A 23,917-nucleotide genomic window follows, 5' to 3' on the forward strand; every position below is an offset into this window, starting at 1 on the left:
GTGAGGTAATAACTCATTGTAGTTTTAATTTGCATTTTCTGGTGATTATTGACGTTGAACACCTTTTCATGTGTTTGTCAACCATCGGTATGTCTTCTTTGGAAAAAATGTCTATTCAGATTCTCTGCTCATTTAAAAAATTGGATTGTTTGCATTTTTTTGCTATTGAGCTATATGAGTTCTTTGTATATTTTGGATATTAAGCCTCTATTGGTTATATCATTTGCAAGTACCTTCTCCCGTTCAGTAGGCAGCCTTTTCATTTTATTGATGCCTTCCTTAGCTGTGCAAAATGCTTTTTAGTAAGATTTATTTTTGCTTTTCTTGCCCTTGCCTGAGGAGACAGGTTAAAAAAATGATACTAATACTAATTTCAAAGAATTTACTACCCATGTTTTCTTCTACAAATTTTGTAGTTTCAGGTTACATTTATGTCTTTAAGCACTGTTGAGCTTATTTTTGTGTATGGTGTGAAAGTAGGACACTTTCATTCTTTTGCATTAGCTGAAGAGATTGTCCATTCCCCCACTGTATATCCTTGCCTCTTTTTGTGAATTAATTGCCTATATAAATGCAGGTTTACTTCAGGGCTCTCTATTCTGTTCCATTGATGTATATGTTTTCATGCCAGTACCATACTGTTTTGAGGACTGAAACTTTGTATTTGATATCAGGAGAGTGATACCTCCAGCTTTGTTGATCCTTCTCAAGATGCTTTTGTGAGCTACCATTGCTTTCAAAGAGAGCTGGGCAGAAATACTCAAAAATGGTCTTGTCCCTTTCTGACATGTAGAGAGATCTATGCAGGAACTCTGATACAGTGAAGTGTGTCCTAGTAATTTGCCCTGAACTCCCCCTCCATGTCTTCCTCCACCCCCTCTAACACGTGGCCCAGATCCATATTCTAATAAAGTCACTTGTGATAAAGCACCACTGGACAATGATTACTTACCAAGGACTCTTCCTCTGTTATGCGTGTGCTATGGGGACTTCAGGGGATGGGTGGGTACCAGGAGGAGCCTCTAACCTGCAGCTGTGTGGGAGATTTAACAGGCCCATGTGGAGAGGTAGAGAAGCCCTAGTGTCTTAATGACATGAGACTGTCTAGCTGGCCTTCGGTAACATTGTGTGGGAGTTAGGTGGTCCTGACTTACTCCTTTCTTTTCTTGCTCTGCTTCTGACTACTCTGATGTAATAGGAGATGATTCCGATCTCCCAATAAATCTGTTCCAACAGATCAAATGAATTAAGCCTCTTGAATCAAGCTTACATGAGCAATCAAGATTCATTCAATAAACTCCGAGTGATGAACTTGCTAAGAAATTCTATGTCCTTCGGAAGCAAGAGACAATGAAACAATGAGGACCAAAGACTATGAAACTAAAATCACCTATAAGTTCCCATGTGTTAAAGGAGATCTTGGTAGAAAAAAATCGGTTTGGTTCTGGTACCTAGATAAAATGTGTGGACAGCTGTGTCTACACTGACTGCATGTCTGTAGGTCTTGACTGCATATCTTTGCTGAGGGGCTTTGCGAGGGAGGAAACCAGATGGAAAAGTGGGAAAAGGTAGCGCTTTGGAGGTGTTCCTGCTCCTATTCTTGGGAAGATCAGAAAAAGGAGGTTCAGGATCGTTTTATTCTGATGCCCCTCTGGCTTGTCAGAGGTGATAGAAGAAAACTGGTCTAGATGTGGAGGGATGAGAAGATGCTCCTTCGTTTGGCTCTGCTGTTAGAATCCATGGAAGGATGGGAATGTCTCCATCTTGGCAGGAACGCATGGTGGTCACTTGCCTCTCACCTGTCAAGTTTTCAGGTCCCTCTGGAAATGAAAACATATGTATTACCTTTTTCATCATGTCAAGTCATCTCTCCTATACTAAGATAAAGCGTGAGGTGAATGCTTGCCCAGTCGTGTCTGACTCTTTTTGACCCCATGGACTGTGGCCTGCCAGGGTCCACGGGATTTCCCAGGCAAAAATACCACAGTGGGTTACCATTTCCTCCTCCAGGGGATCGTCCCCATCCGCAGGCTGAACACACATCTCCTATGTCTCCTGCATTGCAGAGGGTTCTTTACTGCTTGAGTCCCTGGGGAAGCCCAAGATCAAGTGAGTACCAGCATTTTGCCCTGAGGAGGACGTCAGCAGTTCACAATTAATGGGGATAAAATTGGTCTCTGTTCCATGTGGACCCCAGGTAAGTGTTAAATAGTTTCCCTGCCCTGTGTGCCTCCTACCAGCCACACCCAGCCTTCTCCATCACCAACCTGAGACTTTTCCACAGTTTCCAGCTCTTAGCATCAGTGTTCCTGTGTCCTGCTCTGAGTTGTAACAGTGATTCAAGCTCCCAGTAGGGAGAGAAGACTACTGGATGAAAAAGGATGCAGTAACCTTTAGCATCAGAGAAAAAAATGGGCTGATTCCCCTCGAGGTGTGTGAGCTACCGGAAGGCCCTCCTGTAGATGCTCAAAAGAAACAACTAGAACAGCAGGCCTGCTGAAAACCTCTCGTGGAGGGAAGCCTCTTCTGGGTTGTCCCCTGAGACGTTTCAGGGAATGTGACTCAAAGGCCTTCAGGGGCGGGGGCAGCCCTGGTTGATGTGCTCCCCAGGCCTCAGGGGAGCCGTCCACCTGCCCAGAAGAGCCTGCTCCTCCAGCTCCGGGAGGAAGGGGAGCCCTTTCTAGCCATCCCACTTCCCCCAGCATGCCCTGGAGCCTCCCTCATCTGAACCGCCGGACGGCTGATGAGAACCTCTGGAACAGGTCCTGGGACCCTCAATGCTAGCAAGCAGCTGAGGGCGGTGCTCTGCACCCCAGGTTGGAACTCGTCACTGGGCTGTGCGGTGGGTGTGGGGCTGGGCTCTCGGAGCTGGTCAGACTCAGGCTCTGCCCCTCATTAGCCTGGGTGGGGGCTTACGAGGGTCCCATCACCTCTAATGGGGGATGGTCCCAGGGCCCAACAGCAGGGAGGACACGGGCTGAGATATGAGGGCACCTCCCTTCAGAAGCTCCCACAGTGATTTGGGAACCCTGCACCTGAACTGCACTCCACCCAGCTCAGGACTGAGCCAGGCTTCTTCAACTTGCCCCTGCGACAAGCCTCATCATCCAGACCCGCTGACGCTGCAAGCACCCTCATGGGGGTGCACCTCTGAGGCTCCCAGGGTGAAGGGGAAGAGTCCTCCGCCCGACGCTTGTCCGCATGGCTCTCTGCCCACGTGACCCTCCCCCTCCCCACCCAGAGGTCCCTCCTCCCCCTCCCCCCACGTGGTTCTCAACCCCTTAGTCCTGTTCACAGGCTGTCTGCGGCCACTGCAGTGAGGAGGCTGCTCTTTCAAACATCTGTGTTCTGAGGGAGTGATGGGTTTGGGCTGAATTTTGTGCTGAACAGCACTGCACGGCCCTCAGCCCTGGGCCAGGCAGCCAGCTCACAGCCAAAGTGCCCCAGCAGCTCCCCTGCAGCCGGTTTGCTGCCTCGCCCTGCAGTGGGCTGATAGCACACAGCCACACAACAGCAGGGCTGGAATTCTAACCAGGCCCAGTCCCAGGGCCTCAGCCCTGCCCTCCTGATTTAAGGCAGATATTCAAGGAAGAAGGAGTGGAAAGTGACATCAAGGCAATTGAGCAGTTTGGGGTCCGTTTTAGCCAGCTGCTTTAAATGAAAAAAAAGTGAAAGTCACTCAATCATGTCTGACTGTTTGAGATCCCATGGACTATACAGTCCATGGAATTCTCCAGGTCAGAATACTGGAGTGGGTAACCTTTCCCTTCTCCAGGGTATCTTCCTGACCCAGGAATTGAACCGGGGTCTCCTGCATTGCAGGCGGATTGGTTACCAACTGAGCTATCAGGGACCATTTTAAAAGGTCTTGATCCCCCAGGACAGAAAGTAGATTACTGGCCGCCAGAGGACAGGGTCCTGGCAACACAGTGACTGCTTCATGGAGTCTCATTTCCAGGAAGTGAAAATGTTTTGGGTACAGGTCAGGCAGCAGCAACACAACATCCTGAATGGGCTGAATGCTGCCAGATTTGCACTTTAGGATCATCAGCTTCACATTGCGTATATTTAGCCTCAATCAACAACAACAAAAAAACCTCAGCAAAACCAAAAACCAAAGTTCTTTAAAAGTGGTCCAAGGCCTGACACGGGGCCCAGCCTGGTGATTGAGTAGGTAAACATTTGCTGCACGCCCACAGGGTGGAAGGGCAGGTTGTTGAGGTTCCTGCTCCTGGGGAGGGTGTCACCCCATGTTCGCTAAGCCTTCGTGGTAGAACCTGGAGTCAGCTGGGCACTTTCTGTCCCTGGATGCTCTGTTCTTCCTCCCGCCATCTCCAGGGCTCTTCCTGCCCACCCTGGTCCTGCCAGGGACCTCATTGACCCATCTCCCTCCTCCCACTCCCACCGCAGGGAGGCCCCCAAGGCACAGAGCTACCCAGGCCCCTCCTGATTCCAGACGCTCCATCCCATCCCGTTTCCCCCAAAGTCAAACTCCCCAGTGGGCATTGAGGGCTTCCAGTCCAGACCACTCACACCTGTCTCCATGCCCTCACATGCCCACCTGACTGTTCTCCACCCCCAGGGCTGGTCCTCAGTCGCCCCTCCTCTTTCCCCAGTTGGCAGAAGTACATGGTCCTCCACGTCCCAGCCACACTCACCCTGTGTGTGTCCAGCCCGCCAGGCCCACCCTGCCAGGGCCTTGCTTGTGGGGTTAGCCATGCCTAGTTCATACCCAGGAGCACAAAGTCACTGCTTGACAAATTAATACCTAATTAGTCACTTCCTGGCTCCAGATAGCAGGGCTGGGGGCCCATAGAAAGGATGCTAGAGCTAGAATGATAGGCATCTAAGTGAGCTGCAGGGGACATGGGGACTGCACCCACCTCCATCTGCTCGTGAATCCAGTCCAGGAAGGAAGTGATGCGCGTGTAGACTCCAGGCTTGTTCGCCTCGGCACAGCCGATGCCAAAGCTGGTGGCTCCCACCAGCTTCCATACCCTCCGCTCCTGACACACCAGGGGACCCCCGCTGTCTCCCTGGAAGGCAGGGAAAGCAAAGGGCAAGGGCATGGAACAGACATTGCCACCATGTGGCCCCTGTCCTGGTGACAGGACCCTGCTTCACTGTATCACAAAATACAGCACATGGGTGGTGCTGCATCCACCACCTCCCCCACTGCCCTTCTGGAACTGATTTGCCCTCCTGAGGGTGGGGTCCTCGTCCTTCGGGGATGGTCCCCCTCCAGCTGTCTCCCTGCCAGGGCTCAGTATCCTGAACCCACCAAGTCAAGGCAGCTTGGGGAGCAAAGGGGTGCTTTCAAAGGGAGGATCTGCCTGGCCAGGGGCTTCAGCTGAACCAGGCAGTGTTGGAGTCTTGTCCGCTGTGGCTGTGCAGGCTAGATTCACTGGTTTCCCCTGCCCTCTGCCCCTTTGGACCCCCTGGAAACTCTGAGACCCTCCCCGCCACCTCCGCCCAGCACCCAGGCAGAGGGGAGCGCTGAGTAAACACAGGCCCGGCCAGACAGGAAAGGGAGCGATATCTTGAGCAAACTTCTTCCCACGCCCTGTAAATTTGCTTTTCAGTCGGTCACAGGGACGTGCTGACGGTAGTCTGTCCTGAGGGCTGGGTCGCCTTGCCCACGGCGTGGCCCCCAGACGTCACTGGGTGCCCCTACCTGGCAGCTGTCCACACCGCCTTTCAAGTAGCCAGCGCAGAGCATGGATGGCGAGATGATGCCACCGTACACATCCCTGTGGTTGCAGACCTTGTTGGAGATGAGAGGCACGGCTGCGTGGTTGAGGACCGGGGAGGCGTCACCTGGGTCAGAGCAAGGGGATGGGAGGTCTGTGCAGTGAGGGGGCCCCACCGGGAGCCCAGATGACTGTCTAGGGGTGGGGCGGCCTGAAGGTAGACAGCCTTAGAGCTCTGTCCCCTAGTGAGTGGGCTGGGGGAGACCCTGCTTCATCCCAGGGCCACTCATTTCCCTAAGGTCACCAGTGTGAAAGGAGGGGGCAACCACAGTCAGCAGGCACCCCTCCCCCAGGGTCCTTCCTAGACCAAGCCCTCGACCTACACCGGCCCATTTAGTTCCCTGAACCCAGGTGACAGAAGGAAACTGAGGCTTGTGAAGGTCCCACACACAGCCTTGGGGTAGAGCCTGGGGGTGGTCAGCAGAGACGTCGGGACCTGGGACCCTGCCACCTTCCATGGCAGAAGGATGTGCCATGGATGTGATAAGACCTTGAGATGGGGCCACCTTGGTGGGTGGACCTTAAACGTCATCCCAAGGGTCCTTCAAAGGGCTAGAGAAGGAGATGTGATGATGGAAGAAGCAGAGGTCAGAGGGGAGAGGAGACTGGGGGACACTGTGCTGCTGGCTGTGAAGGGGGAGGAGGAGCAGGAGCAAGAGATGTGGGGGCCCCAGAGGCTGGAAAGAGGGGCACAGATCTGCCCCCAGAGCCTCGGGGAGGATGGAAGCCCCCACCCAGACACATTGATTTACAACTTCCGACGGCCATGACTGTGAGGCGGTCCACAAGTGTTGCTTTAAGCCTCTAAGTTTGGGGTCATGTGTTTCAGCAGCGACTAGAAAGTAACAACATACATATCTGCAGTGGTTCAGCCTCGCCCCCTCACCCCGAGGGATGGACCCCCTCTAACTCCACCTGTTTGTAAACTGCGATCTTCACGTCTCATGGGCTCACCGCAGGGCACTCCCCGCCTCTCACTGCTCTCGGGTCTCAGCGTCCAGCTGAGGGTTTGTGCTCCCCACGACCATGACATGTCAGGGGGACATTACACTGGGACGCCAGAGGGGAGCAGGCACCCGGGCCTCTTGGTTCCGGGCACACTGGACGCAGAATCTTGATCTCAGACCACTGACCTCCATCCTCTGTGGCCCCCCAGCCTGATGTCCAGCACAATTTTCCATCAGGAAAGTTCTCTTCGGAGTTAGGCAAACAGACTGGTTGGGTCATCTCTGTTTGGAGAGGAAACAAGAGAGCTGAGGCCATGGAAGTTGCTGTCTGAGAAAGCCAGCACTCAGCGTCTGCTCTTCGGGCTGGGGGTGGGGGTGTCTCCCAGAGAAAGGCCAGGCCCTTGGCCATTTGCTCAGACTTGGGACCTCTCCCCCACCAGAGCCCTAAAACAACCTCAGACCACGGCAACATGAGTGAGTCTGACCAGAGGTCAACATATTTTCTATAAAGAGGAAAATAGTACATATTTTAGGCTTTGTAAGCCACGTGGTCTCCATTTCAACCCTTACCTCTGCCACTGAAGCATGAAAGCAGCCACAGGCAGTGGTGAACAGGGTGGTCCGTGTGCCTATAAAACTTTATTTAAAAGGTGGCAAAAGGTCCAGTTCAACCCATGGGCCCTAGTCTGCCCACTCCTGGTCTAGACTGTGGGCACAATGCTTTATGGAACATCACTCCGTGAATCTTCCCGTCCCTCCTGACACATCTGGAGGCAATGAGCCTGCCCGTCCATGTGGGCTGTATCACATAAGCCCTCCACCAGAAACTGTCACAGGGCCTTTACATGACTACATTCTGAGATATGACCTAAGCTTTACAGGTAGGACAAAAACGGAAAGGTGGAGAAAAGACAAGGGCACTCATTTTCAGTTTTATCAAAGTGCAAGTGTTGGCACCTCATTTTTTTTTATAACCAAGGGTCATTAATCATAATTAGCAAAGGAACACCACCATTACAATTTCTCTTTGTTTTTCTAGAAATATTTGTCTCAGAGTGTGACGCATAGAGAATTCCGTGTGCTGTGTGATAAACACGCTGATGACTCTACCAGCTCCAACCTGCCGTTGGTTCTGAGCCAGGTTTCTGCTCCAACAAGGGCTGTTTGTTATACTCTACCTCATCTCCAAGCTGCTCAAGTTCTTGGGAAGGAGAAGGGGGGCTTTTACTGATTTAGGTGGAGGCTCATGTACTTTGTTACAACGGCAAGACACTGGAGAATTCTGTCCTGGGTGACTTTTCTGGTGTTTTTGAAACCTCCAATCATTAGGACTTGACATTTCCATGGGTAAACAGAGCTGAACTCAGCAGCTGGTTGTGAGAGGATATTTCTGAGAATTTCCAGGAATTGGAGATGCCCAGTATCTTCCAGCTTATAAAGAAAGGGCCATAGAGAAGATCCCACCCCAGCCAGCTGGCCAGCTGGAAGGCCCTCTCTTCCTCAGCCAATGTCAAGATCCCAGGCACGTGGGTAGCACTGGCAAAGTACCTCACCAGAATAAGCACCAAACAAGGAAAAGCTCTTTGTCCCCAGGGGCCTAAGACCCCCCCTTCTACCACCCACAGGTACCAGGTGGCCTGGTCTGGGGAAACCCCTTTAATCTCCAAGACGCACTAAGTGACAGAAAGTAACTCAAGTGAGACCTCAGTGGCCCCAGGCAAACCAAGTTGGCCAAACTAGAACCACAAAGACTCTGAAGTCAAATAGTCATCAGAACCACAACCCATAAAAGTAGACCAAGACCTGCACAGCAAACTTGAACAGGGTGACCATCTGCTAAAACTGAAGATGTCTGTCTCTTAATACGATGGCCCAAATGTCCAGGACATGATTGAAAATTTCTCATCATACCAAGAACCAGGAAAATCACAACTTTAATGCAAAGAGACAATCAGCTGAGAACAATCAACACTGAAATGAGTCAGATATTGGATTTACCTACTGGAAATTGTAAGGCAGCCTTCATCAACATGCTTCAACAAGCAATACAAATTCTCCTGAAACAAATGATAGCAGGAAAATGACAGATCCCTGGACGTACCATTGAAAGTGACAGGCCCGGCCAGCTTCATGAGGGCGATGTCATTGCCCAGTCTTTTTGGCTTGTACTTGCTGTGGTAGATGATTTTTTCTACCAGATGGGAGGGGGCTGGACTGTCTAGCAGGGAAACAAGGCCCACCTGGATGGTCCAGGACTTGGGGAGGTAGAGACTGAAATGAGAGAGACCCAAGCATTTTCACCCACAGATCACAAGTCTCCCGAGAGCCAGTGCTAAGGAGATGGCAGGAGATGCCCCCACAAGCCCTGCAGAAGTGTAGATCCACCCATGTGTCCCCTAGACAGGCCTTGATCTCTGCACCTCTGGGCATTTGAGAAATGAGCTCACCTTTCCATAATGGCCCATTCTCCATCAGAAATTGAAATAGAGGCAGGTGGAAATAACACAGACACTTGCTACTGTGTTTGGGAGTATTTTCTGTGGTTTTCTTCCACACCAAACTCCCTAACAGAGATTGCTCTGGGGAGACCCCTGCCCAGCCTGCACTGTCCCTCTCTCTCTCAGTCACAACATGGTCCATGGGAATGAGCTACAAGGAGGTCTAGGGGATTTGCATTGCTGGGTTTCCTATATATGAGAGTTTCCTTCCCCTTTTTCTATCTTTTCTGTAAGAGCTGAAGGTCCTTAAAATGATCCTGGGGTCACCAATCCCACCCAGCTGATGGAGCTGGATCCACAGTGAGGAGGGTCTGTGGACATTACCTTGTGACGATCTGGTCTGTTTTCATGCTTTCTTGACCTGTCTTGCTGCTGACCACCCAAATCAGCCTTGTCCCCACATGGCTTGTACTGGACAGGGGTCTGTGGGAGATGAGGATGCCCCCCCCCCACCAGGACGTCAGGAAAACTCACTCATAAACACAGTGGGCAGCGGTGACAACCCACAGGGGGGTAATGACGGACCCTCCACACAAGTGGTAGCCCTGGAACTGCAGGCTGGCCTGCCAGGGCCACTGTGCCAGCGAAGATGTGTTTCCACCCACAATGCGGGGGCTGGAGCCAGTCCTCAGACCGCAGGCTGCAGGGGGAGAGGGAGCGGTGGGGCGGATGCCTCGGGGGAAGGGTGGGGGCAAGTCACCTGAGACAGGGGATGGGCAGGGTGCTGTGGGGTGCAGTGGGCACAGCTCATTAGAGCAAAGAGCTGGGAGCTAGCATCGACCTCCCCATGACGCTCATGTCCCCAGGATGGTGACAGCGCTCTGGGAGCTGGGGAGCCTCACAAATGCAGGGGCTGACTTCTTCAGCTCCAGCCCCTGCAACAAGGGCCCCCCGCCAGGAACAAGAGGGTCCTGCCCAGGCTAGGACTGAGGGGCTGGACAGAGCAGGCTGTGCCCACTTTTCTGGTGGGAGGAGGGGAAACGTGAGTCAGGAGGTTGCAGCCACCATGGAACGACAGAACTTTGTGCACTGTGGTCCTGTCTGCTGCTGAGAAGTCTCTCCAGGTTCACTCCCCTGACCTGGCAGGTGGGGTCACAGAGCTCCCACCTAGCACCCAGGAGGAAGGGCCTGATGGCAGAGCGGTCCAAGCAGAGGGGACAGGAGCCTGTGAGCCAGGGCTTCCATCTGTTTCTCTCTGCAGTCCTGCAACTCTCACCTGAGCACTTCAAGGTAATCACGTGGCCCGAGGTACATCCTTCCCTAAAGTGGAAAAAGAGTGTGTTTAATGAAACACCCCAGGCCTCAAAGAGTCAGGTACCACTGAAGCGTCTTAGCACTCACACACCCGAGGCCTGGGAACCACTTTTTTTTTTAACTTAAATCCTGGGCTAAAAAAAATAAATAAGTAAACTCTATTCCCCGGCTCTTGAATACAGATTTCAATTTTTAGTTTATTAAAAAAAACAAGTCATTAACAACCGATGACCAAGTGAAGTGTGGTGCATGTGTGACCACTGTCGAGTATTTCTAGGCTTTGTATAGCTAACGATAAGAGACATACAATGAGCTATGTTAGATAAACATATACTGGTATCATTTGCTTGTCCATTTTACGCCAATGTCCTTCACTGGTCCCTGTGGGACACAGAATGTCCATCGGATGGCGTGACGGACTCCCCTGGCACCAAGTCCTTGCAGCCTGGGACACACGCATGTCAGACAGGAAAGTCCACCCTGCAAGCCTTCTGGAAATTTCTGCCACTAGAGCCCAGTCCTGTCATTCAATTGTACAAGAAAAAGCAAATGTCACCAGTCCAGGGTTTTAGGACCCAAGAGATGAACTGTCCCTGCAAACTGCATGTGGGTCCAGGGGGGCAATTGTCAACTCCATGATGGCAGGCTGAAAACTATTGTTTCCTGGAGCAGAGGATATACTTCTCTTGGGGTTTGGTCCAAGAAGTCAGGAAGAGTATGAAATGTGGGTTCAGAAAGCCTGTGGTACCTCCTTGCATCAGGCAGGTGACCCCTTTAAGCTTCAGGCACCTGCCATTTATGGATACCTCATTTCACTTTCCTTAGAAGATCTTCTGGAGGAGGAAAGGGCTACTCTCCGCAGTATTCTAGCCTGGGAAATCCCATGGACAGAGGAACCTGACAGGCTGTACTCCATGGGGTCGCAAGGAGTCAGACACGACTGAGCAACTGACTAATTGACTGACAAGTTATTTGGGGAAACATGTAATACAAATGGTGAACATTAAAGTACTTTGTAAATAAAGAAAGTTAAGTTTCTTTCTTAATTCCTTTCTTTCTAATATTTTTCCCTCCTTCCTTCCCTCCCTTCTTTTCCCCAAACACATCTGCAGTGCCCACTATGTGCCCAGCCAGTACCGCACTTCCCCGCATCAGGTGGCCACTTCATCATCCTTTCTCCGTTTTTCTGCTGGGCTGTATCTGCCTGGTTTGGGGTTAAGTTTCTGTCCCCCAGCCTGGTGTGTCCACCCTATCTAACCAAACTGGCCAAGCACTCAACTTGCACTTGGAGGACACAACCTCATCGTCAAACTCAGCGCATGACCAAGCAGAGGGGACTCAGCACCACCTGGCCACTTACCTCACGTAGACCGAGTGGTGTAAAGCGGTCACTTTGTCATCTGGCAAGAGGTGATTGATGGACACGAAGTCCTCTCGAAACTGCTCTTCGAGCAAGTCCACTCTGAGGGTGTCTGAACTCACGTAGCTGCAAGCACATTGGACATGCAGACCGGACCTGAGAAATTCACTCTGCGCCCCCAAATCAACCTGGGCTCAAGTCAAAGTGTCACAGGTATCACACTATGTGGGGGGAAGGAAGGTCCTGTTGTGCTCCCAAACCATCAGTGGCTTCCTTCTGCCAACCTAGCAAGGCATTTCAGACCTGGAAGAGTCTGGGACAGCCCCCTCCCTGAAGTCCATTCACCCACTCCCAGCTCCAGGCACGTGGGAGAGAGGACTACTTCCTGATGTAGCTAGGTGGACCTCCACCTTGATACTGCCTAAAACAAGTCCCAGGGGGGACAGAACGTGGAAGTCCAGTGGGTGTTTTCAGGTGGGCACCAAAATGGGGATGCTGAGAAACCCAGGTGGGAATGGAAGATTTTCCCAGGCTGCCCAGAGCTGGTGGGGCTCCTGTTACAGAGAGATGAGCAGGAGACACAGCACTTTGGAGGGCTCCAGCACAAGCCTGTGTTTGAAGGGCCAGTGGAGAATGATGAAGAGGACATAATTTTTTTCAGATCAGGTGTTGGAAGAGTTATGACATCGCAGGACGTGGAACAAGCAAAAGACAGAGTCACTGACTTGCTTCACTCTTGAATGCACCAACTTATCACACAGGATCTCATCAGGTCACTGCAAATGCAGAGGGGCGGGGCTGGTGGCAGGCATGGGATACAAAGTCCAGCAGGGTTTGGTTTGGAGGAAAATGTAATCAAGGCCGTGGCACTGACCCTCCCATCCTTCTCAGGTATTGCTCAACCCGCTGATACGGCAGGCGCCAGGTGAAAGAGCCAGTTGTCACTGAGATGGAGGTCCCAGCGTAGGTGGGCTGGGCTGCAGGCAGAGCAGTGGGGATGGTGCAAAGGCATCCCAAGGGCTGCTATTGGAATCCCACAAATCGTCAAAGTCTCAGTGGTAACAATAGCCATGACCACAGTCTTCCAGGGTATCCCTGGGGTCCAGGCTGGCTTTGAAGCACTGAGACACTTGAACCTCACAGCGACCCTCAAACGCGGGTACTATTACTAGCCTTGATTTTGAGGCCCAGTCACACGACAGGGCTGCATGTGCCCTGGGGTTTGGACCCAGGCAATCTGAGTTGTCAGTCCATCTTTTCTTTTTATCACAGACCGGGATGCTGTAGTGCTCAGGGATCAAAGGAGGGCTTTCGAGAGAGAAGTAGAATAAACAAGAACAGACATAGAATAAATCTTACAACTGGAGCAAGAGATAGAGAAGCAAAGAGCAAGTTTAGACGGAAGAAAAATGGACACTTTTGAGGGGATAGCCTGGAAATTTGTTTCCACTGGACTTACCCTGAGAGGTAGCAGGGGATGACCATCCTGGCAGATAGGGAGGGGTGAGCAAAAGAACGAGGGCTGCCAGGAAGTGTTGGATCCAGGGAGGGGAGTCACTGGGCCCTTCGGCTTGATGGGGAGGAGGTCAAGGATGCCAGAAGGGGAAGTATTCCAGGAGGGAGAGGCAGGGAAGGCAGAAGGGAAGAGGAAGGGACGCCCCCTAGTGAGGCCAAGAAACCACCTACCAGGGAGCAGATATGTCCAAGGGAAGCTTTCAGGTGTGAGCCGTGGTGATGGAGCTTGTGTGTCTGTGTAATTGGTGTGTGTGTGTGTGTGTGTGTGTGTGTGAGAGATATGGTGTTGCGTGATGTGGTATGTGTATGGTGTGTAGTGTGTGAATATGGTGTACTTGCAGTGTGTGTGTGGTGTGTGTAGTGTGTGAGTAAGAACTGCATGGTGTGTTTGCAGTGTGTGTGTGTGTGTGTGTGTGTGTGTGAGATATGGTGTTGCGTGATGTGGTATGTGTATGGTGTGTAGTGTGTGAATATGGTGTACTTGCAGTGTGTGTGTGGTGTGTGTAGTGTGTGAGTAAGAACTGCATGGTGTGTTTGCAGTGTGTGTGTGTGTGTGTGTGTGTGTGAGATATGGTGTTGCGTGATGTGGTATGTGTATGGTGTGTAGTGTGTGAATATGGTGTACTTGCAGTGTGTGTGTGGTGTGTGTAGTGTGTGAGTAAGAACTGCATGGTGTGTTTGCAGTGTGTGTGTGTGTGTGTGTGTGTGAGATATGGTGTCGCGTGATGTGGTATGTGTATGGTGTGTAGTGTGTGAGTATGGTGTGTTTGCAGTGTGTGTGTGTAGTGTGTGAGTAAGAACTGCATGGTGTGTTTGCAGTGTGTGTATGTATGTGTGTGTGTGCTCTGAGAGCTTCCTCCAAGTCTATGAGGAGTTGAGCCTACATCATTTCTGAAGGCAATTGGAGTGATTTCCTGTTGTCATCGGCCTAGAAGTGCAGCTGATTCCTGAATTCAGGTCATTGCTGGAGAAGAGGAGGCGGGTCTCAGGGATACAGGCTGGAGGGCAGGTTTCACCAGCTTTAGAGGAAGAAGCTAAGAATATGATACTTCACATTTTGCAAGTCCAGGGTCCCTGGGTCCAGAGCACTGAGGTTTTGATGCCCATTTCCTTGGGTACAAACAGGGATGCTCACGTTCTGTGGGTAGTATGAGCACTCAGAGCCGGCATACTTTGAACTCTGAGAATCCGGAGTGAAAGGGGAGCAAGAGAAATGTCCTGGGCAGCTGCTTGGGGGTCTGAAGGAAGAAGCCAGGAGAGGGGAGGGGCTGCATCAGGGCCAAAATACGTCGCCCCTGTGCAAAAAGTCACATAGGCAGAATGCTAAAATGCAGAGATTTTACTGTAAGAGTTCTTTTTCCGATTTAGTGCTAAACAACTGCTTTAAATGATTAGACTTTCATTAAATCACTGACTTCTCAAACTTGACTCTCTGGGTTTCCTTGGGAAGTGGGACCAAACAGGGTGGTGGCTGGAAGCTCCCCTGCAACTGTGGTCAGAGGAACCGGGGGTTCGATCTTCAGCTCTGAAGCTCTTTACAGAATGCTTGCATCTAGGGTCTTGGCCTGAGATGCGCCCAAACATGCCACATCCCTTAGTGTGTTGGGACCTTGGTTTGTGACGTCAGACATTGTGAGGTTGCCATGAGGATGTCGAGGCACCCTGTGGGTGCCCAGATAAACAGCAGCTGTCCGCCCTCATCGTGATCACTGCGTGTGTCCTGCCTACCACTGGACACCCTGAATTACCTTGGAAACCCCAGCTGGGCGCAGGCAACAGTTGCATGATGACTCTTCCAGTCCTCAGCACACACGGTCCTCCAGGTGGCAGCCGTGAACACCTGGAGCACGGCATTCTGACCACTCACACGGACTGGCAGGCACACAGGAAGACAGGTCGTTAGTGCCTGCAGGGCCCTGAGACCCGGCAGAGTTCCTCTGAAGCCAGCCCAGACCCTCCTGTGCTGAGTCTGACCTCCCCCTGACCAGCATCCCACTCCCACAGGGCAGCCACAGTTTTTATCATCTGGACCTGAGTCTCTTCCAATTGCTCATGGAGTCCCCCCAACTTAATTTAAGGTCTATATAAGCCCTCCCTTAACACCCAGCCCAGAGTCTCCTGGGGTGAATGTCTGTTGGGTCCTAGGTCTTGACAATGGCATTGCCTTGGACCCATTTCACAGATGAGGAATGTCAAGGCCAAGTTTTACTGACATCCTCCCGCTTTTGCAGTGAAAAGCCGTGACTTTACCACATCGGTACTCATCCTCCCCGTCTCTGCAGTCTGACACTCCGTCGCATCGAGCCGTCAGCTCAATACACTTAAAAGTCGACCGGCACTTGTACTTTCCGGAGCAATCAAAGTGGACTGAGGAAAGGAGAGGGGGTGTCAAAGAAGGGCTGCTTCAGTGCGCCACACGGACAACCATGCACCTGCCACGCAGCCTTGAACTTGCTCCAGAGTCACAGAAGCTGCACCGAAACTGCAGCCCTGCCAGCAACCTGTTGCCCTCAGCCCAGTTTCTATTCTGGATTCCAGAGGGTGGGGCAGCTGCACCCCACTCTGTCTCCCTAAGTGGCCTCAAGCCACAACTCAAGATGAATTTAGACCTGGAGACTCAAGGTCAACAGAGAAAGTGCATGGCTGCGGCTGACTGGCTGAGCCAGCTGAACAAGAAGCCCTGAGTGAGGACCCCGGCCTCCAGTCTACCTCCTGTCATCTCTGACCCTGGGTGAGAAATGAGGGAACTGTGGACCCCGATGGCGAGCATGTGGAGAGTTAAACTGATCTGAGAGCTCCTTATTTGAGGAGTAAATGAGAAGTTGTTCCCTATCAGAGACCATTCAAATGATTCACTTTCTCAAAAGCCACTTGCACCTTATTTGAAACCTGACTTGGCCTGGCATGAATGACCTCCTTGTCTCCTCCACCGGCTCCACCCCCTCCTGCCTGTGGGTTCAGTTTCATCAGCTGCCTTTGGACACATCTAACAAGGCAGGCTCCTTGGTGACAAAGCCTTCAGCATGGCCAAAGGCTCTGACTGGGGCCCTCCAGAGTCCTGCAGGCAAATAAAGCTCAAATCAGCAAACCCAGAGTGTTTGCCTCAGTAATTAAGGCTGTGCAGTGGCCCTGGGAGGAAAGAGAACCTTGTGAGAGTCTAAATGCTTAACAAGTATTTGAGAAGCTACTAAATAATGGATGGTACTCACTGCCCAAACCGATGGCCAGCGCTAATATCAACGCAATTATCCCAATGACGATGATGGGAAAGAACTTCAGTGGCAGCAGAGACAGGATCTGGGCAGCCACTGCATCGGCATCTAGAAACCAAAAAGTGGGGAGGAAAGAGCAAAAGGCCATGGAAACACAAATTTGAATGAAAGAAAACAAAATTTAGCTATTCCTCCCCCTGACCTCAATGCAGAGAATGTTCCAGCCAAAGAAAGTTGACTCAGAGAAGTGACCGCCTATCAGGGGCACGTTCTCTAAAATTTGAGCCCGACGCTCCCTGACACCAACCCAGTTCTGTTCATCCTCCATTTGGGGATGATGTGATGGGTTTAACTGTGTCCCCCTGACATGTTGACATGTTTATGTTCAAACCCTCATAACTCAGAATATCATCTTATTTGCAAATAGAGTCTTTACAGAGATGATCAAATTAAAACAAGGTCATCAATATGGGCTTTAATCTAAAATGATTGGCATCCTTACAAACGGGAAATTCAGACATAGACCAATACATGAAGAGGGAAGATAATGTGAAAAGACACGGGCAAAACGCCATGTGAAGATGAAAGCAGAGACTGGGGTGATTCATCTATAAGCCAAGAAAGGCAGAATTATCAGTAACCCCCAGAATCTAAGAGGCAAGGAAGGATTTCCCTGCAGGTGTTAGAGGGAGCAATGCCCTGTCATCACCTTGGTTTCAGACTTCTAACCTCCAGATGAGGAGGTGATAGATTTCTGCTGTTTTAATCCATGGAGTCTGTGGTGTTGGTGGCCCTAGGAAATTAATACAGAGGGGAGGTAGGACCCCACTTCCAAGGATGTTTTCCAACAGAAGAGGGCAACATGTAAAACCCAAACAGGGTGCTCTCAGGAGAGGAAGAGCTGGGACTTTTGAGAGGGTCACCAGATGGCATGCAGGTCATTCTCCACCTGTCCTGGGTGCAGACACTGATGGCCTCCATTCCAGATCATCTCTTGGAGAGTCCCCCTGCCTGTGCCTGGAAACTCACAACTTGAAATGAAGAAAGTGAAAGTGTTTGTTGCTCAGTCCTGTCCAACTGTCTGTGACCTCATGGACTGTAGCCCACCAGGCTCCTCTGTCCATGGGATTCTCCAGGCAAGAATATTGGAGTGGGTAGTCATTCCCTTCTCCAGGGGATCTTCCCATCCCAAGGATCAAACTCGCGTCTCCTGCATTGAAAATTCTTCACCATCTGAGCCACACAGGAAGACCCCTCTGACAATAAAGACTGTGGTTGTAAAATGATCAATAGCATTCCAAGTTGTCCAAAACAGAAGAGAATTGGGAAACAAAAATGAGAAGGGGTGATGAAATAATAAGAAAGAAGAAAAGTGTAAAGAAGAAAAGGGCAGGGGGCGGGTGGGGAGAGAGAAGAATGAGGAGACAAGAGAAGCACACTAGGCTTAGTGCCAAGGGTATAGGGCAGGGTGGAGGGACCACTGGCATCATCCTTGTTTAGCCTTGGATGGAGGAGCAGGTGGCTTGGTCCAGGCTGCACTCTCAGCACCCAGAACAGCAGTGGCCACACTGCAGTCCTCAGTAAATGTTAACAGATTGAATGGAGGGAGGGAGGGAGGGAGGAATGGGCAGATGGATGGACGGATGGATGGTTTCAGGAAAATGAAGGTGGTTTTATCTCAGGGTCAGACACCAGTTCTTTCCAGGATGACCAATTCACTGTTAGCAAAGCAGACTCCTCCCTTCTACCTTCCCTGCCCCAGGAAGCCTGCCCCAAACTAGTCAGTCTCCCCACTGAGATGCCCACTCTCCAATCTCACTTACAACTCAGCGGGAGCCCTGGATGGCCGCTCACCCTTCTAAATGTTCTGTAGCTAAGAGTGAGATTTAGGAAGTGAGCCCTAACTGTAGATCCAAGTGCAAGCCGTTCAGTTGTGTCCGACCCTTTGCAACCCCATGGACTATATACAGTCCATGGAATTCTCCAGGCCAGGATACTGGAGTGGATAGCCTTTCCCTTCTCCAGGGATCTTGCCAACCCAGGGATCGAACCCAGGCTGGCCACATTGCAGCTGGATTCTTTACCAGCTGAGCCACAAGGGAAGCCCAAGAATACTGGAGTGGGTAGCCTATCCCTTCCCCAAGGGATCTTCCCGACCCAGGAATCAGACCAGGGTCTCCTGCATTGCAGGAGGATTCTTTACCAACTAAGCTATCAGGGAAGCCCCAGTGAAAGTGAAAGTTGCTCAGTCCTGTCCGACTCTTTGTGATCCCATGGACTAGTTCTCGAGACCAGGTTACTGGAGTGGGTAGCTTTTCCCCTTCTCTAGCAGATCTTCCCAACCCAGGAATCGAACCGGGCTCTCCTATATTGCAGGCAGATTCTTTACCCACTGAGCTATCAAGGAAGCCCCTGTAGATCCAAAGATTCTCCTTCAGTTAGAACCTCTGTATCAGCTTACCTTTGCCCCTTTACAGCTCCTCAGCCTCATGCCCTGTGGCCCCCTCCCGGCCCCACCCCTTCCTCCTTGCTCTGTCTTGAGGACAAGCTTGCAACAAAAAGCAAAAGGCATAATATCTCTCCAAAGAAGGAATGCAAATGATAAACAAGCACAAAAGAACCTTCAATCTCTTCAGAAATAGAAAAAGAGAAAAGCATATTAGACATAATTGTGTATCAACTTTGCAGTGTATTATTATTAGTATTATTCTTAATGAAGTCCAAGGGAAAAGAAATAGGTCTCCACTTAACAATTAATAGGAGTATAATTTGTGTAAACTTTTTGAAAGTCAAACTGGAAATATGTATTGGTAAAGAATCTGCCTGCAATGCAGGAGACCTCGGTTCAATTCCCGGGTGGGGAAGATCCGCTGGAGAAGGGATAGGCTACCCACTCCAGTATTCTTGGACTTTTCTGGTGGCTCAGCTGGGAAAGAATCCACCTGCAATGCGGCCAGCCTGGGTTCAATCCGTGGATTGGGAAGATCCCTGGAGAAGGGAAAGGCTACCCATTCCAGTATTCTGGCCTGGAGAATTCCATTGACTGTATAGTTCGTGGGGTCACAAAAAGTCAGACATGACTGAGTGACTTTCATTTCACATCAAAAAGCTAAAAAATGGATAGAATATTTGACCTATTAATTTCACTTCTAGGAATTTATTCTAAAAAGTCATCAGAGATATACACAAAACTCTACAAACAAGTACGCTTAAAGGAATGACCTTGATAATATTGATACATGGATAAATGAAAATAGCCTAAGTGCCCCCCAAAAAGGATCTGGTGAAATAGCAAATGGTATAGAAATGCTTAAAATGATAAAGAAGAGGACTCGGCAAACTTTTTTGTGAAGGACCCAATATAAATGTTTTCAACTTTATGGGCCATATTGGTCCCTGTCACCATTACTCAACTCTATAGCTATACATGACAGAAGCCAGACAAAATGTAAATAAATGGATATCTGTGTCCCAATAAAACTTAATTTATAAAAACAGATGGTGGGCCAGATTTGACCCAGGAGCCATTGTTTGACAACCCTAAAAGATCACTAATTACTTACTGCCATGGAGAGATGAACATGATATTTTTAAGTTTCAAAAAAGCTTCAAAATTGTACAAATAGCATAGGCAGACCTCATTTTATTACTCTTTGCCAGCCAATATTGCAGTTTTCATAAATTGAAGGTTTGTAGCAACACTGTATAATCAGATAATGGCTAACATTATTTAGAAATAAGTTAACTGTTTAATTAAGTTACAACTCAATTTTTAACTAGGTATTATGTGCATTGTTGTTATACATAATGCTGTTGCACATGGAATAGACTACACTATAGAATAAGTTTGACTTTTATGTGTATGGGGAAATCAAAAAATTAATATGACTCAATTACAGTATTCGCTTAATTTGTGAACTAAATGGTCTGGAACCAAACCCAAAATATCTCTGGGTTCTCCCTTTATATGTCACTTTCAAAGAGAAATACAGATATGTTGATAGGATAGGAAAAAGGCAAGAAACCTATAAAATGCTATAGCATTATCTCTGAGTAAAAGTATAAAATTGTGGGTCATTTCAAAAAATCTTCTTGATTAACTATATTTTCTAAATCTCTATCATGAACAATGCATTGGCTTATTTAAAAAAGAAAAATTTTTAAAGTTTTTACTCTTTCCTGAAACTAGGAATTAATCATGGAGGAATTTTCAAAAATTAGCAGAAAAGAATATGTATACTGCTATTGGTATTCATATGATATATATTATAAAGTATTAGCAACAATTATATGTCAAATGATGCCAAATGGCCACATAGATATACATCGACTTGATGCAAAGTTGTAATCCTATTTAAAAAAAGGGGGGCAGCATGTTTATAAAACCAAGAAAACACATGGAACAATACATGTCTCTCTCTGCACTGTAGATGAACATGTATTTATTGACAAGGACACAGAGAAAATAAAGAAGATATAAAACCCAGCTAAGTGTTGGTGGTCAGGTAATTGCAGGGCACTTTTTTCTTTCATTTGCACTGATGCTAATTTTTGAAAAGTGTTTGTAAATTGTATATCTTTTCCCTTATTTCACCCTCTTCTCCCACCTCTCATTCGTTCACATCAGTTGTCCAAGTGGTTTAAAAGGAATCATATGATAAGCCCCGAACCATGCTTTCTGGAACCTCAGCAAAGCCCCCAAGTGTTCCCCAGTTCAGTCTTCTTGACCACATCCAGGACCAGGAGCCGCAGCTTCCTGTGACAAGTTCTGATAGGTTCTTTCAAAAGGATCCTAACCAGGCATTAAAGAGCCCGCCGTTTCTCCAAGCATTTATGACCCACTTACAAAACCAACTTCCTTTCTTTAGTTGCTAGAAGCAACTCCATCACCTGCTGATGAATTTTAATCTAGGCATCCAATACCTTCAAGGGATCTAGCTTATTTTAAGTTTTCTGGAGGGGCTGGTGACCACTGACTGTCAGAACTTCCTGGAGAGCTCAGAGATTTCCTGGCCAGGATCTGACCCTTAACTCCCCAGGAGAAATTGGAGCCTCAATTTCTGAAAACTTCCATCCAGAAAAAAATACCACTTGTCTCCAGGGAGTTGTTCAAAGAGGCCTGAACAAAGTGATTGCCTTTTTAAAGCCCCTTCCCTCTGGGATTCTGCAAACCCAAGGAAGCGGCCTATGAATGTGAGGACTCCTGGGGAGATATTTCTACAGGGGACCTTCAGCCACATGGATCATCTGTATCTGGGAAGTGAGGCGGGGGCAGACATTATACCTGGCCCCACTTACCTGGTGCAACAGGACTTATTTTCAAATCGTCAAGGCCGAAAAGCGATCTGAAGGAGAAGGGGGCTTCAGCTGCAGGCGGGTCGTTCTCCCCCATTGTGACTATTTCAGGACCTCGGAGGCCGGGCTCCACCTCCACCTCCACCTCCTTCTCGGGAAAGAACAGAGTGCTTGCTTCTCTATTTAGAGTATTCACATCAAAAGAATCTTTGTCGAGAGAAATCTTTGAAATCTGACAATCCACATAAAATGCACTTGGTCCCGATAAATCAAAACTATTTGTCCAGGGAGAATGCATCTTTTTTTTTTTTTCTGAGCCCCAGCAGATAACAGAGAAATGTCTAGAGAGAGTGAAAAACTATGAACATAATTCTTCCAAATGATTTTCCCAGATTGCTCAACCCATTTTCAGCTCAATTGAATAGCACGTCCTTAGAGATATGCCAGTTTACCATTTCAAAGTCAGTGTGCCATTAGTCTTCAGAAGATAAATTACTTTCAAACACTTTCCTCCTCTCTTTTGTCCCTCATAAACTGACCTTTTGCCTGCACAGGTGATAACACGTACGGTAATCATAAGTTTTGATACTTACATGATGTCCGTGCTAAAATGCAGACAGCACCAGGGAAGTGACGGGCATCCCCAGTATTCGGAGCTTCCCATAAACACAACCCTTTCCTGGCTCGCACAGGCTTGACCTAATTAAGGATGGGAGGATCCTGGGCCTCTGGGTGCCCAGTGCCCCCCTTCCCTCGCAAAGGAAGGAGTGGCTGGGTACTGACCAAGGACTTGCACCAGAGCTACGCTGGGGCTCTGTTCCCCTCCAAGGGAATTCCACTTGTCAGGATGCTGGGCAGGTGAGAAGCCTTTGGAAGTCACTTGCAGTAACTCAAAGAGAGATGGAGGGGGCAAGGGAGGGGCCTAATGTTCCCAACTAAATTCCAGCTTACTCTCCCAGGACTCAGGCATGAGTTCCCCAGGAAGTTGCTTCTTCAAAGAGCTAAAACCTAGAACATTCCAACAGTCATACAAACATGGATATATAGATCACACATTGTTACTTTCTGTTTACTTATAACATTTGAAATTCAAAAGGGAACTATTAAGCCACTTAAACTCTATCTTCATGTCATTTCTCGAAGTTATGAGAAAATCTAAGCAAGAGTTAAAAACGTTAAAAAACATTTATTTCATCTCCATTGCAAGAGTAACTTCAAAGTGTATCTTAGGAAACTAATCAATTCACACTCAACATTTTTCACTTTGATGCTTGCTGATACATGCTGCTTGCCATCAGCTTATGGCAAATTCCACAGCCCAACTTTAGAACAAACATAAGAATCAACAGCAAAATGCTTTCTGAAACAGGGAAGCTAGGTAAGGGAGTCTCTTCCCAACAGGCCACTGTTGGGAGGTTTCCACTGAGAAAAGTTGAGAAGTCAACTTCTAGAATCATAGTCTCTCCACCCACCCACTTCACTCACCATTTCTGGAGCCGCCATCTTTCAAAGCAGAAATAGCTTCCTTTTTCATTATAAATGCAAGCGTGATGGTAAGCAGGCCGCCAACAGCTCAGTCCAACTGGGAAATATTTCCACCGAGTCACTCAGCCTTGTCGACTCAATCGTCGCAGCAAATGGCAAGATCGCGGGCCTCTGTGTAACCCTACCTGGCAGCGACTATCAGGTAGCCACTGGGGGTTGACTGCAGAGACCAGAAGGGGAAAGTGTGGCTCGCCTTTAATTAGTAAGTGAGCAACCTTTTCAGACACTTTTCATCCTAGAGGCTTTGGGTCACAGGCACCCCTTTTATTTAAAAGAACTGAGAGGTCCTGCCCAATGCTGAGCAAGCTCACCCAGGGGGCAGGGAGATGCTTTGGTGGGTACTTCTAGCCCCCTGCATGCCTGAGCCTAGGTTTAGACTTGCAGCCGCTCTGCAGACAAAAGACGAGGGACCTGCGCTCAGCGCTGTGCAGAGACACTTTCTGGCTCCGTTCTGCAGGGGCCTCTGCATCCCAAGAGGCCCCTGCATACAATACAGCTCCACTATGTGTAACCAGGAGAGCAAAGAGCCCTGCTGCTGTGG

General features: G+C 49.3%; 1 protein-coding gene across 2 annotated transcripts; it reads right to left on the reverse strand.

Annotated features, from left to right (window-relative positions):
* Window positions 1-1,802: 1,802 nt before the first annotated feature.
* On the reverse strand, window positions 1,803-23,334 carry TMPRSS3 (transmembrane serine protease 3). 2 transcript variants are annotated; one of them, XM_065943120.1, is made up of 13 exons: window positions 23,317-23,334; window positions 21,835-21,976; window positions 16,534-16,644; window positions 15,575-15,691; window positions 15,073-15,196; window positions 11,810-11,935; window positions 10,412-10,455; window positions 9,670-9,835; window positions 8,799-8,968; window positions 6,884-6,979; window positions 5,675-5,817; window positions 4,884-5,036; window positions 1,803-1,820 (listed from the first exon to the last, which is right to left on the reverse strand). In XM_065943120.1, the coding sequence occupies exons 1-13, from the start codon at window positions 23,332-23,334 to the stop codon at window positions 1,803-1,805; spliced, it is 1,428 nt and encodes a 475-aa protein (XP_065799192.1). The 2 variants fall into 2 exon arrangements, with proteins under 2 accessions (XP_065799192.1, XP_065799193.1); XM_065943121.1 differs by lacking the exon at window positions 23,317-23,334 and adding an exon at window positions 22,425-22,547 and having other exon boundaries at window positions 21,835-21,979.
* Window positions 23,335-23,917: the final 583 nt, after the last annotated feature.

The sequence above is a fragment of the Muntiacus reevesi genome, chromosome 8 (assembly GCF_963930625.1).
Source record: "Muntiacus reevesi chromosome 8, mMunRee1.1, whole genome shotgun sequence".
Lineage (NCBI taxonomy): Eukaryota > Metazoa > Chordata > Mammalia > Artiodactyla > Cervidae > Muntiacus > Muntiacus reevesi.